General features: G+C 45.6%; 1 protein-coding gene across 5 annotated transcripts in view; it reads left to right on the top strand.

The window, feature by feature from the left end:
• Positions 1-13,985, top strand: part of LYN (LYN proto-oncogene, Src family tyrosine kinase) — a 133,330-nt gene that overhangs the window by 100,022 nt on the left and 19,323 nt on the right. For all 5 annotated transcript variants that reach the window (XM_075353258.1, XM_075353261.1, XM_075353260.1 and 2 more), the window contains exons 9-10: positions 4,191-4,373; positions 7,666-7,742. In XM_075353258.1, the coding sequence (XP_075209373.1) occupies positions 4,191-4,373; positions 7,666-7,742 (260 nt within the window). The remainder of the gene's footprint in view (positions 1-4,190; positions 4,374-7,665; positions 7,743-13,985) is intronic.

The raw sequence follows: 13,985 nt of genomic DNA, 5'->3' as shown, positions 1-13,985 counted from the left end.
CGGCACAAGTGGGCGTGAACGGACGCCTGTCAGCTCCATTTAATATTAGAAACGGTACCAGACAGGGATGCCCCCTATCGCCATACCTATACATCCTGGTAATGGAATCCTTAGCAAATGCACTCAGGGAAAACCCTTCGATAAAAGGGATACAGATAGGACAAACATCTCATAAATTAGCACTATTTGCGGACGATCTCTTGATATATGTGACACAGCCGAAGACTAGTTTGCCCAACATACTGCAGGAGTTTGAGATCTTTGGCAGACTCTCCAATTTTAAAGTAAACCTACAAAAAACAGAGATCTTAAATGTATCGCTACCATCCGTAGAAGAGAATACTCTCAAACCCGCCTTCCCCTTTAAGTGGGCCAGCAATTACATTAAATATCTGGGGATCAGGGTTTCTCCCAACCACCAAGATCTATATAATTACAATCTCCCAGACCTTTTAAAAAATATCCACAAAGACCTCATAGCATGGCATAACCTCCCCATTTCCTGGTTCGGCAGGGTCAATACAATTAAAATGGATGTCCTACCTAAAATACTATACCTGTTTCAAACTATCCCACTGAACCTAGGAGAAAATGTCTTCCTCAAGTTAAAGAAGATGATCAGCAATTTTATATGGCGTGGCACCAAACCCCGACTGAAATACTCAATGCTGACTAAATCTCGCTGGGACGGAGGGGCGGGGCTCCCGGATCTTAAAGCTTATCACGCAGCAGCGGTGGGTGGTTGCATATTGGATCTCCTGCACAGTAAAGACAGAAAATTGTGGGTGGAGATTGAATGTGAACTATGCCCGAATATGGCACACGGAATCTTCTGGTTGTCATCTAGAACTAACCTTGGGACCCTGGGAGTTTCCCCGATCCTCTTGTCCCTGGCTACAGCGTGGAGGACAGCCAATAGACGATATAGATTGACAGGAGAACCGGGTCCTATGACGCCTCTGGTGGGCAACCCCGCGTTTCAATGCTGGTTTCACGAACCTCATCCCAGACTGATTTCAACGCCAATGGGAAGGATTCCACGAGTTAAAGACGTAATTACCCAACAGGGATGCAAACCACTGATATCCCTGCTTGGAGACCGGCCACGGGAACCAGGTTACTGGTTCCAATATCTACAACTACGTAGTTTCATAGATTCTCTGGCTCCGGGATCTGAGATACATAAGGATCTGACTCCATTTGAAAAACTATGCTTCCTTAGAGAAACACCCCCTCACATAGTCTCAATAATCTACAACATAGCAGTGCCCGAGGGGGGTGGAGGAGACGACTTGCCTGACTACGTTAGACATTGGCAAACAGAATTGTGCCAGACTTTTCCCAAGGCACAATGGTGTAAGTCATTTAACCTAACACATAAATCCACCATTTCTTGTAGAATGCAGGAACTCAATTATAAAATCCTCTCACGGTGGTATAGGACACCCGCCAGACTACATAAAATGTTCCCAGAGGTATCTGACGCCTGTTGGAGGTGCAAGACCTCAGTGGGCACAATGCTACATATCTGGTGGACCTGCCCAGGGATACAGGGTCTTTGGAAAGATGTCTTTGCTCTCTATAACCATTTACATCACACGGAAGTGACACCCTCACCGGAAGTGGCCCTCTTATCAATGTATACAGGGGCAGTCTCCAAGGCGAAGAAAGGCTTGCTCTCGTACTTTATGATTTCAATGAGGCAAATCATACCGAGGCATTGGAGATCCCCCTGTACATTGAGGAGAGCAGACTGGGTAGAGGCTATGGATAGCCTGCGGCGTCTGGAGGAGTTGAGAGCGTTTGACGAAGGGAAAGACTCCTTGTGTTTCTCGGTTTGGTACCCGTGGCTTCAGTATAGAGAAACACAGCAATTCCAAACCTGGTTACTCACAGGCGCTCTATCACAATAAATATTCAAGAAGCCGGGATGGGCTCCCGGACACAGGAGTGGCGCGGCATCACAATACAGACCTTCCCCCCCCCCCCCCCCCCCATTTCCCCATGTCTTCCCCTCTTTCCCTTTTTCTCTACCTATCTTTCTCTCCCTCTCTCTATATCTCTTTCTCACCTAATTGATATACATAGGGTCATGTTTTCATACCTATTGAACCAGACTATACAGAAGGAGTTGCCTTTAACACTTTACACGGAATAAATATAAAGATAGAAGATTATTACATGTTAAAATTAAGATGTTCTATAGGATGTTTTACAGATTTTACCTTCCACATGATTTGCGATACATTTCATAGTACCATACGTTTTACGAGACTTCAAGACATAGGTTATTTTATAATCTTCATATGCTGTAACATTGGGTAACATGAAAGACCCTTATGCATTTCTTATCTTCTGTTATATGAAAACTTTTGAAATAATAAAGAAATATTAAACGAAAAAAAGTTTAAAATAAGCAATACAGTTCGTTCAACTTCATAATTGTGTCCCACTTGTTGTTGATTCTTCACCATAAAATTTAAATTTTTTTATCCTTATGTTTGAAGCCTGAAATGTGGGAAAAGGTTGAAAAATTCAAGGGGGGCGAATACTTTGGCAAGGCACTGTAGTAGGTACTTGCATTATATATTACAAGCCGGAACCATGGAATGTAATGGACAGATTTACACCTGTGCTTTGAACGCTCTACTGGTTTTAGCTTACAACCCCTGGTATAAAATACTGGTCAAAATATACAAGTGTGAAAATGGCATCAAAGTACATGCACTTAAAGGGAACCGGTCACCAGATCTGGTGACTACAAGCTGCGGCCAGCACCAGTGAGCCCCTATATACAGCATTCCAGAATACTGTATATAAGAGCCCAGACTGCTCTGTATAAAGTAAAAAAAACACTTTTTATAACACTCAACTATGGGGGCGGTCTGGTCCAATGAGTGTCACTGCTTTCCGCTCCGGCGCCTCCTCTCTCCGATCCGGCGCCTCCTCTCTCCGGTCCGGGTCCTCCTCTCTCCAGTCCGGGTCCTCCTCTCTCTAGTCTAGTGCCTCCTCTCTGCGACAATTGTCGTTCTCCTTCGACAAGCTCAGTATGGATGACGCGTCTAACGTCATCCACACTAGCCGACATTGAGGTCCTGCTCAAGGCAGATCAAAAAACTGTATTGTAGTGCACATGCGCGGGCGGTCTTTCACCTTTCCTCACACCTGCGCATTACAGGACTTTGATCTTCTCTTAGTGGGGGAGATCAAAGTGCGCCTTCGCAGGACAGCAATGCAAGGCTGGGCTGGATAGAAGGACTGATATTGCAGCAGAGAGGAGGCGCCGGACCGTAGAGCAGTGACATCCATCGGACCAGACCACCCCCCGCAGGTGAGTATTATAAAAGTGATTTTTACGTTTTACAGATCAGCCTGGGCTCTTATATAAAGTATTCTGGTATGCTCTATATAAGGGCTCAGTGGTGGTGGCTGCAGCCTATAGTTGCCAATTCTGGTGACAGCCTGGTTCCCTTTAACCCTTTAAGGTTGTGAACAATGAAATCTAATGGTCTTCAGAATGCATTAATATTTTCAATGTGATTTCCTTTGAAAATTACCAATGTAAATAATTTGAAGGTAAATAATGTAGTCCTATAAAAGGCATTAGAATGAATAAACCTGAAATTACTGTTCTCCTCAATATAATTCTAATAATGAAGAGAGAAATATGTGCACCAGTCACAAAGCCTGGAATGTAATGGACACTCGCCGCTTCTTCCTTTCCACATTTACAGAACAGGAAATGACTTCAGCAGTTTTGCAAATCATCTGAAATATGAGTTTCAAGATGTTTCCTTTTGCTATGTACGGAGACTGACGTTCTACACAAAACATTGTGTCATTTAGGTGAAAATAGTTCCTTTATTAGGGCATTGGACATCATACAGGGGTTCCCTTCCTTTGTCCCGGCTTCTCTCATTCTGGCAGACTCCAATCGTCTTTGTATTTATCAGAATGGCTGCCATGTATTGCAACATTAAAACCACAATGGCCGCTGGAGGGAAAATGTTTGCTTTCCCTGGCAAAATCGGCTGTTTGCTGAAAGCACCGGCAGAATGAGACAACCGCACTTATGTACACTGCCATAGGATTACCCAGCATTTTATGTTGCATGTTCTAGTAATTAAAATCTAACACTTCTTCCTAGTAACTATAATTTTTTTTTCTGGTCACCTTTCCATCCACTTTAGGTTTCTATAATAACAACACAAAAATCGCAGTTAAAACCTTGAAGCCAGGATCCATGTCTGTGGAAGCATTCATGGAGGAAGCCAACTTGATGAAGACGCTCCAACATGACAAACTAGTGAGACTTTATGCTGTGGTCACTAAAGAGGAACCAATTTACATTATTACTGAATATATGGCAAAGGGTAAGTAAACTGCCTACAGATAAGCCAATCCTGTAAGACCGAACGGAGTATTGAACATGATACATTACTTTAGTAAATGTAATAAATAGAACTATTGATGTATTTTACACACCATGTTTTTCCAAAAATAAGACACTGTCTTATACTTTTGCCCCAAAAAAGCGCTATAGCTTATTTTCGGGTAGGTCTTATTCTTGGGGAAACACGGTTCGTGGTAATTTTATACCCTCCCCCCCCAAAAAAACAGAACCCCCTTCCCAGGAGAATCATACTTAGCAGACCCAAATCTGCGTCGCTCCCAGGTCCTCCTGAGATCTTTGATGGGTGCTCTCAGCAGGTATGCTCCACGCATCCTCCCCTACTTCTGGTCGACACACTCACATACATCAGATCGCATGCACCCACTCATACTCATATACACACACACCACATCCGGTGATATGGATTGCTTCCGGCCAGCCGGGGAAGATTGGATGCAGTGCAGTGGAGTGTGAGGACCTGTAGTGGAATGCATCGATGCGTTCCACCGTAGGTCCTCTATGCATTCCACTGCACTGCTTCCCATGATTTTCTGCCAGCCAGAAGCAATCGGTATCGCCCGATGTGGTGAGTGTGTGTGTGTGTGTGTGTGTGTGTGTGTGTGTGCAATCTGATGTGCGATTGTGTATGTGATCTAATCTAATGTGTATGGGTGTGTGATCTGATGTGTGTGGGTGTGCGTTCCACTGCAAATCCTCCCGTTTGGTGTCTGGTGAGTATGCTTGCAGGGTCTTCTTTCTTCTTTCTTCTCTTTTTTGGGGGTGTCTGCTTTCTATAATGAAATATCCTATAGTATTCTGTAACTTTTTTAGTTGCATGGACACTTCATTATTGAACTGCGACTATGGCTTATTTTCGGGTTATGGCTTATATACAGTTAGGTCCAGAAATATTTGGACAGTGACACAATTTTCGCGAGTTGGGCTCTGCATGCCACCACATTGGATTTGAAATGAAACCTCTACAACAGAATTCAAGTGCAGATTATAACGTTTAATTTGAAGGTTTGAACAAAAATATCTGATAGAAATTGTAGGAATTGTACACATTTCTTTACAAACACTCCACATTTTAGAAGGTCAAACGTAATTGGACAAATAAACCAAACCCAAACAAAATATTTTTATTTTCAATATTTTGTTGCGAATCCTTTGGAGGCAATCACTGCCTTAAGTCTGGAACCCATGGACATCACCAAACGCTGGGTTTCCTCCTTCTTAATGCTTTGCCAGGCCTTTACAGCCGCAGCCTTCAGGTCTTGCTTGTTTGTGGGTCTTTCCGTCTTAAGTCTGGATTTGAGCAAGTGAAATGCATGCTCAATTGGGTTAAGATCTGGTGATTGACTTGGCCATTGAAGAATGTTCCACTTTTTTGCACTCATGAACTCCTGGGTAGCTTTGGCTGTATGCTTGGGGTCATTGTCCATCTGTACTATGAAGCGCCGTCCGATCAACTTTGCGGCATTTGGCTGAATCTGGGCTGAAAGTATATCCCGGTACACTTCAGAATTCATCCGGCTACTCTTGTCTGCTGTTATGTCATCAATAAATACAAGTGACCCAGTGCCATTGAAAGCCATGCATGCCCATGCCATCACGTTGCATCCACCATGTTTTACAGAGGATGTGGTGTGCCTTGGATCATGTGCCGTTCCCTTTCTTTTCCAAACTTTTTTCTTCCCATCATTCTGGTACAGGTTGATCTTGGTCTCATCTGTTCATAGAATACTTTTCCAGAACTTAGCTGGCTTCATGAGGTGTTTTTCAGCAAATGTAACTCTGGCCTGTCTATTTTTGGAATTGATGAATGGTTTGCATCTAGATGTGAACCCTTTGTATTTACTTTCATGGAGTCTTCTCTTTACTGTTGACTTAGAGACAGATACACCTACTTCACTGAGAGTGTTCTGGACTTCAGTTGATGTTGTGAACGGGTTCTTCTTCACCAAAGAAAGTATGCGGCGATCATCCACCACTGTTATCATCCGTGGACGCCCAGGCCTTTTTGAGTTCCCAAGCTCACCAGTCAATTTCTTTTTTTCTCAGAATGTACCCGACTGTTGATTTTGCTACTCCAAGCATGTCTGCTATCTCTCTGATGGATTTTTTCTTTTTTTTCAGCCTCAGGATGTTCTGCTTCACCTCAATTGAGAGTTCCTTAGACCGCATGTTGTCTGGTCACAGCAACAGCTTCCAAATGCAAAACCACACACCTGTAATCAACCCCAGACCTTTTAACTACTTCATTGATTACAGGTTAATGAGGGAGACGCCTTAAGAGTTAATTGCAGCCCTTAGGCTATGTGCGCACGTTGCGTACTAGCCTGCAGAAATTTCTGCAGCGATCTGAAGAGCACATGTGCGCTTTAGATCGCTGCAGAAATGTCCGTAGTGAGCGCCGATTCCATGCGCTCTGCCTGCAGCTCCTGCCATAGACAGAGCAGGAGCTGCCGGCAAAGCGCAGGAAAGAAGTGACATGTCACTTCTTTTTGCGCAGCGCTTCGGCAGTAGCCGAAGCGCTGCGCTCTGAGACGCCACGTGCGCACGGCCCCTGCACAATCTCCATAGACTGTGCAGGGGACGCAGGACGCATGCAGTTACGCTGCGCTGCAAAGCGCAGCGTAACTGCATGAATTTACGCAACGTGCGCACATAGCCTTAGAGTCCCTTGTCCAATTACTTTTGGTCCCTTGAAAAAGAGGAGGCTATGCATTACAGAGCTATGATTCCTAGACCCTTTCTCCGATTTGGATGTGAAAACTCTCATATTGCAGCTGGGAGTGTGCACTTTCAGCCCATATTATATATATAATTGTATTTCTGAACATGTTTTTGTAAACAGCTAAAATAACAAAACTTGTGTCACTGTCCAAATATTTCTGGACCTAACTGTAGAAGCCTAATGCTGAAAATTCCTGCTAGGGCTTATTTTTGGGGGCGGTCTTATTTTTGGAAAAACACAATATTTAATATTAAAAGTTGTAAATCCGCTTTTATGCAGCGGAACAGTCACCGATCTGCAGTACTCTGCAGTGTCTGTTACACATAGAAAGGAGCTGCGCAGTGCAGGTCTGATGGCGCTAATGATAGCTGATCTGTCAGACCTCCACTGATGTGATATTGATGACTATCTACAGTGTAGGTCATCAATATCATATGACCAGCAACTCCTTTTAATAATACTCTTGTGTACTATAGTCTTATACTCATACTCTCATAGCATCATCTCTTTTTTACCTCTCTTTATTTATCAGGAAGCTTGCTAGATTTTCTGAAGAGCGATGAAGGTTCTAAAGTTCTTCTTCCAAAGCTGATTGACTTCTCTGCTCAGGTATGTGTACTATGGTGTCTGCATTGTGGATTATACTATTTTCTTTCTATGACAATTGTATCTATCTAAGGATACTATTGGGTCCACATGTTGAAACCACACCGCAGCCGAATCTTCACCAACATGTGTTAAGTTGTATCCAATTCTGCGGACTTCTGCTGTCATTAAATAATAAAAATCCATCAGTAGCGCAGTATTAGTCTGCGCAGCCCAGGCCTAAATATGGCTGTCATGTAGTTAGTAAGCCAATACTACTTAGCGGCTGCCAGTTCTGATTCATAGGACTCAGTCAGAGAGAAAGTTGCCCACGCAAGGAATTGGCATTTATCAGACACTTATGGTATATCTTGTGAATCTTTTAGATATGCCATAAATGTCTAAGAGCTCCTTTAGACAGCACAACATGTGGCGTTGAATGACCACTAATGGGTTACATACATATTTGGTGTTTGGTGGTCATCTAATATTCTGTTAAGACTGGCAGATCGCATCTCCCACTCACACAGAACGATCAGTAATATAGATGTCCAAACAGGCTATTAAACAACCATTATCATTGCTCTCAGCAGCACATCCTATCTACACAGGACGAGGTTGCTTTTGTAGCTGATCAAATGCTCATTTCAACCAAATAGCATTTTGCTCGTCCTTGAAGTCATGGGCAGGCTGCATATACTGAATAATTATCAGGATCTGAGCATTCTTAGGAATTGTCATTGATGATGATTCTGAGGCATAAATGCACCCTAAGGTGTGTACAACCAATTTATTTTAGATGCTGATGAATAGAGATGAGTGAACCAGAGGTTCGATGTTTGTGTTCGGAAATGGACTTCCAATAAAACAAAGTTAAGAGTCAGTTACGAGTGCAAACCAATCAAGCGAGCAGCGCTGTGCTGGGGTATGAGTGATGCTCAGTCCTGTGTGAGCCACGTGCAGTGTTTGAACGGCTCGCACTGGGCTAAAATCAGCGTGATCAGATGTAGTGTGAACACACATGCAAAGAAAAAGAATTTGAAAAAACCTGCCCACCCTCCCCCGGAAGTGTTCTGCTTATGGCTGGCTGCATGTGGCAGAGACTGGAACTTCCCAATTACTGACTTCCATTGAGGTTCTGATCAATTCGGGGTCAAAAACCAAACTTTTTTAAGGTTCGAATGTTCCTGGTGAACCAAACGTCCATAGGTTCACTCATCTCTACTGATGAACTCCTCAAGTTTTTCAAGTATAAGACACTTCAGGAAAAAACACCGGCAGTGTTTTCCTGAAGAATCCTATTAGGTGTCTTTTCTGACTTTTTATGGCAGCAGCCTTGCCACCAACTTTTTAAATTCTGTTAACCCCCCTATATGTATGTATAACATAGTGAGCCCCTTCCACCTGTAGAATAGACCAGTGTTTTATTTTAACTGCTTTGTGGTTTTCAAAGCGTGAAACAGTTAAAAGAAATTCAGAAGGACTGGCCGTATACTGAAGAATTTTTTTGACACTGTAATGCATAGCAAATTTTTTAAGTGCTTTTTCAGATGACTTGGTTGGGTTTGACCTGGAAAAGCGTTGTGTTTTAATGACCTCTTCTGGTGAAAGAGAAATGATTGACTTGACTGGCAGATTCTTACCTGTTGTTTACGGTACAGGAAACTGTTTACAGTGAAAATAATCATCTTCCTATTGGAGAGGAGGCCGTAGTCCGCTCTTTTCTCCAACAATATAACTGTGAGTGTCAGTCTTTGGCTCCCAGCCACCATTTTATATAAACCAAGGATGCAAAGTTTAGCCCTCTACTTGAGCTCACATTCAATGGGTCATTGTGAGCAGCGTGGGCCGCGGCGGTCCCGTGTTATGTGTCCATGAAGATGTTGTCTGTTTATATGTAAAGGAGAACACACAGATGCCCCAGACAAAGGGCTCACTGTAAGGTTATAGCCGAGAAACTAGGAAGTGGAGATAGGCATGCAAATTACACGAGTAACGACCCACAAAAATGTGGAGGTTAGATAAAACCTGGAGGAACGCTTGTCTCCTTTATCTCCAATAACTCAAGTGGAAAGGAATGAAGCCTCAGCCCTCTCTTTATGAGCGTATTATCCCAGGTTAATAATTGTCTGCTATTGATTCTTATGTTGGTTCCTGTACAGAATTCATTGCACAACTTTGTGTAACTGACCGACTAATGTCTCATACTCATCCGCACACATCAGGCACTTTTCTTATATTCCCTTTTATATTACTCAAGGGTCTAAGGAAAATAATTCATGAAATAGCATTTACAAACCAACCACATTTGATTTCTTTATCTCCTTTGCTTTTTTTTTATGCCGGAGGCTTTCTGGGCAATGGTGTAAAAGCTAAAAGTTGCATAGTAAATGGTATTAGTTTATGCATCATGCAATACAATTATCATTTCCATATGAAGAAAAGTCATTTCAGATGTAGCTTAAAGGGGACCTGTCAGATGCAATATGCACCCAGTACCACAAACAGTTCTGGGCGTATATTTCTAATCCCTGCCTAACTGTCACTGTATCTAGTAGCATACATAAAGAGATCTTTAGAAAGAGTATTTCTAAAGATCTTTTGTAATGGGGTCAACAAGTCCGACTGTATCCCTTCTGTAGAAATGGCTTTGAATACTGTTCCAGCAATTGCCCACAAGGGGGCAGCGTCGTACTGTACAACGACAAACACAGAGCTGGGAAATTCCCCACAGGAGCTGGTGTGTGAAAAACCAGAAGAGAAGACGCGGGAAAGTGGTGTTCAGCTCCGGAGCTCAGTGAGGAGAGTCCTGCTTGTGGTCTCCCTGAAGAGAGGGCTCGTTTTGCCGCAAAAGTCAGGAAGAAATCACCCGGTGAAAGCAGTTTCTGTCACTCCCAGTCTGCAGAACTTTGTTTTCCTCAGGGAGTTAACCGGACTACCGAGCACCGCCATCTGAGTGTAATTGCAGGGACTGTGACCTGCCTTCTTCTGCCCGGCGTGCTCCGGGACCAAAAGACTACTTATAATCCGTCACCAGCTGGGGAAGATAAAAGAAAAGAAAAGACCGAGGAGCTTCATCTCTCCAGCGCTGCACCGGGACCCATCACCGCGAGACCCCAGGCCTGCGACGTGGGAGCGACATCTTCTTTCGGGATAGACTGGTACGTGTTTGTAGGGAAAGTTAGGGAAAGTTGCCGCCATTTTTTGTTGTTGTTTTTTTTCTTGCTGCATACCCGGAAGGAGTGAAAGTCCAGGGGCTTCCTATACCCATGTGTGCAGATAGCTCAGTTGATTGTATTATAAACATGTTTCCTAGTAAAGAAATGTTACTACCGGTAAAATCTGAGTATGGGGATTTTGTTGGAATAGAGCATACACACACACCCGCGGCCCTCCCATCGGTCGCTTCATGTGGCGTAGTCGGCAGGATGTGTGACCAACAAAATCATCCCCCGGTAGTAACTTATAACCAGACAGCTCCCCCGCCGTCTATTGTCAATCAGGTGAGGAAGTTTGACGGACGGAACTATCCTGTAACGGAATGGACTGAACAACTTAAGATAGTGGGGGAAATGTATAACACTGACCCTAAGACCTTAGCAGAAATGGCCATGCTAACACTAGAAGGGGAAGCGTGGACGACAGTCAGGCTGGAGACGGTTAGGGGCCAGCGTACGTTGGATGACTTAGTGCGGGTGCTGGAGAACACCTATGGACCGACCACATATGCGGGAACATTGCGCTATATGTTTTTCCGGCGGACGCAACTCGAGTCGGAGGACATCCCTCAATATGCCAATGCCCTTCAAGTGCTACTAGAACAAGCCTGTAGAAAAGAAGAACAGATAGCTAGTACGGGTACCCGTGACCTGGTGTTGAGAGATCAGTTTGTGACCGGATTGAGAGACCCGTACCTTAACCGCTCATTGCAAGATCTACTCCGGATAAATCCGGCCTTTACGTTCGCTGAGGTCAAACAAGAAGCTATAGAACGTTCAAGGGGGCCTGTCGTGGAGACACAGACATATACCGCGGCTTGCAGGTCCATATCTGATATCGGGACGCCGAACAGCAACACGGAGGAACTGAAACAGATGGTGGCAGAGTTGCAGAAACAGGTGTTACAGCTCACCTTAGATCAACAGGCGGGCCGGCAAGCGAGACAACAACCCAGCCGGCCGATGGGAAGATGCTGGACATGCGGCGATCCCCGCCATAGAGCCAACCGTTGCCCTCAGAACTTTCAAGCTCCTCCACAGTCCGATCTACCAGAACCAGCAAGTCAGGTCCCACAACAGAGGCCGCCTTTAAACTAGACGCCCCTGTCAAAGAGGCTCACTCGACAGGGGATGCCAAAGAGAGGGGTGTAGGAAAACAGAGCCAGCCACGGAACAAACTTGCATCAAATAGCCCCACCCTAGAAGTATTACTGGAAGGGATCGCCGTACAAGGGTTAATGGATACTGGGTCTCAGGTATCCACTATCTCCGAGCAGTTCTACGAAGAATGTCTAAAACCGCGAGTTGCCTATGACCCTGATACCGCCATCAAGATCAAAGCAGCCAATAATCTACCCATTCCGGTGTCGGGAGTTGCCTGGATGAACACCGAAATCTGTGGCCAAGATCTCGGGAAGAGAGGGATAATTGTGGTCAGGGAAGGCTTTGAACCAGAAACGCCCATGATTATTGGGATGAACATCTTGAAGGACCTGAATCTGGTGCTGTTTACCAAGAAGGGGCCCAAGTACTGGCAAGGAGTGACCGCACATAAGGCCACCCGCCGTGCCTTTCAACAAGTGGTCCGGACCTGCAACCTCCAGCGAATGACCGAAGAACAGCTGCCGCTGGCCACGGTCACCGTACCCCGCCATACTAGGATCACCTTACCAGCTGGAAAAGAGACAGTTATCTCACTACCCCTTGGCACCATGAGACAGTTTGAAGGCGTGGAGGTGCTGATTGAGCCGCGCTCCCCGAGGGAGGGGAAGCTGAACCCACTAGTCGCTCGAACTCTAGCAGTAGTGAGAAAGGGAAGAATTCCTGTCAGGCTGGGCAACACGGCTAATGTGAGCGTTGACCTAGAAGCCGGGACACAGCTCGGCCGAGTCTACGCTCTAACCGAAGAGGTGACCCCTATGAGCCCCCTCCAGTTTGTACCGTCTACAGAGGGAGATTGGACAGTGACGGTCTCTACCATGGCCGCTGTCGCGGGTGACACCAACGTGGGGCGAGAACTCCGAGAGAAGTGTCAGTTGGACGTATCCCAATACTCCAAACGGGAGGTGTCTCAGGTGGAAGAGCTACTCCAAGAGCATCAGGCGTCCTTTGCCCGGCACGACACCGATTTTGGGTGCACCACCAGTATCAAACACGAGATCCCCACCGGTGACACTGCTCCTATCCGTGAAAGGTACCGCCAAATTCCTCCCCAGCAATACCAAGAAGTGAAAAATCTCCTGAATTCCATGCTACACGCGGGAGTGGTACGGGAAAGCCAGAGCCCCTGGGCGGCGCCGGTAGTGTTAGTCAAGAAGAAGGACGGATCCCTGAGATTCTGTGTGGACTACCGCCGTTTGAATGCTTGCACCATCCGGGACTCGTACCCTCTGCCAAGGATCGAAGAATCCCTGACAGCCCTGAAGAAAGCCAAATACTTCTCCTCGTTGGATCTGGCCAGCGGATATTGGCAGGTACCTATGCATGAGAAAGATAGAGAGAAGACTGCTTTCATCTTACCCATGGGCCTGTACGAGTTTGACCGGATGCCCTTTGGTCTGAACAACGCGCCGGGGACTTTCCAGCGGCTGATGGAGCGCTGCTTGGGAGACTTCAACTTCGACTTCACCCTCATCTATCTGGACGACATTGTAGTCTATTCGGCCACATTTGAAGAACACCTGCAGCAGCTGGGCCGTGTGTTCAGTAGGTTGAGGGAACATGGCCTGAAGTTGAAACCCAACAAGTGCCGTCTTCTGCAGCCCGAGATCAATTACCTGGGTCACCGGATCTCAGCCGAAGGCGTCCAGCCATCTTCAGAGAAGATAGCCGCCGTACGGGATTGGCCGCAGCCCACAGACGTCAAGGAGGTCAGGGCTTTCCTGGGGTTGGCCGGCTACTACCGCCGGTTCGTCAAAAACTTCGCCCGGCTTGCTGCACCCTTGCAGGATCTGCTTCGAGGGACCACCAACAGCCCCAGAGGACGACTCATCCGCTGGGGACCCAGCCAGGAAGACTTCTTCCAAGCCCTAAAGGGTGCCTTAACGTC

The sequence above is a fragment of the Anomaloglossus baeobatrachus genome, chromosome 6 (assembly GCF_048569485.1).
Source record: "Anomaloglossus baeobatrachus isolate aAnoBae1 chromosome 6, aAnoBae1.hap1, whole genome shotgun sequence".
In the NCBI taxonomy this organism is placed as follows: domain Eukaryota; kingdom Metazoa; phylum Chordata; class Amphibia; order Anura; family Aromobatidae; genus Anomaloglossus; species Anomaloglossus baeobatrachus.
The sequence above is the reverse complement of the archived record's forward strand: the minus strand, read 5'-3'. Positions and strand labels throughout refer to the sequence as shown.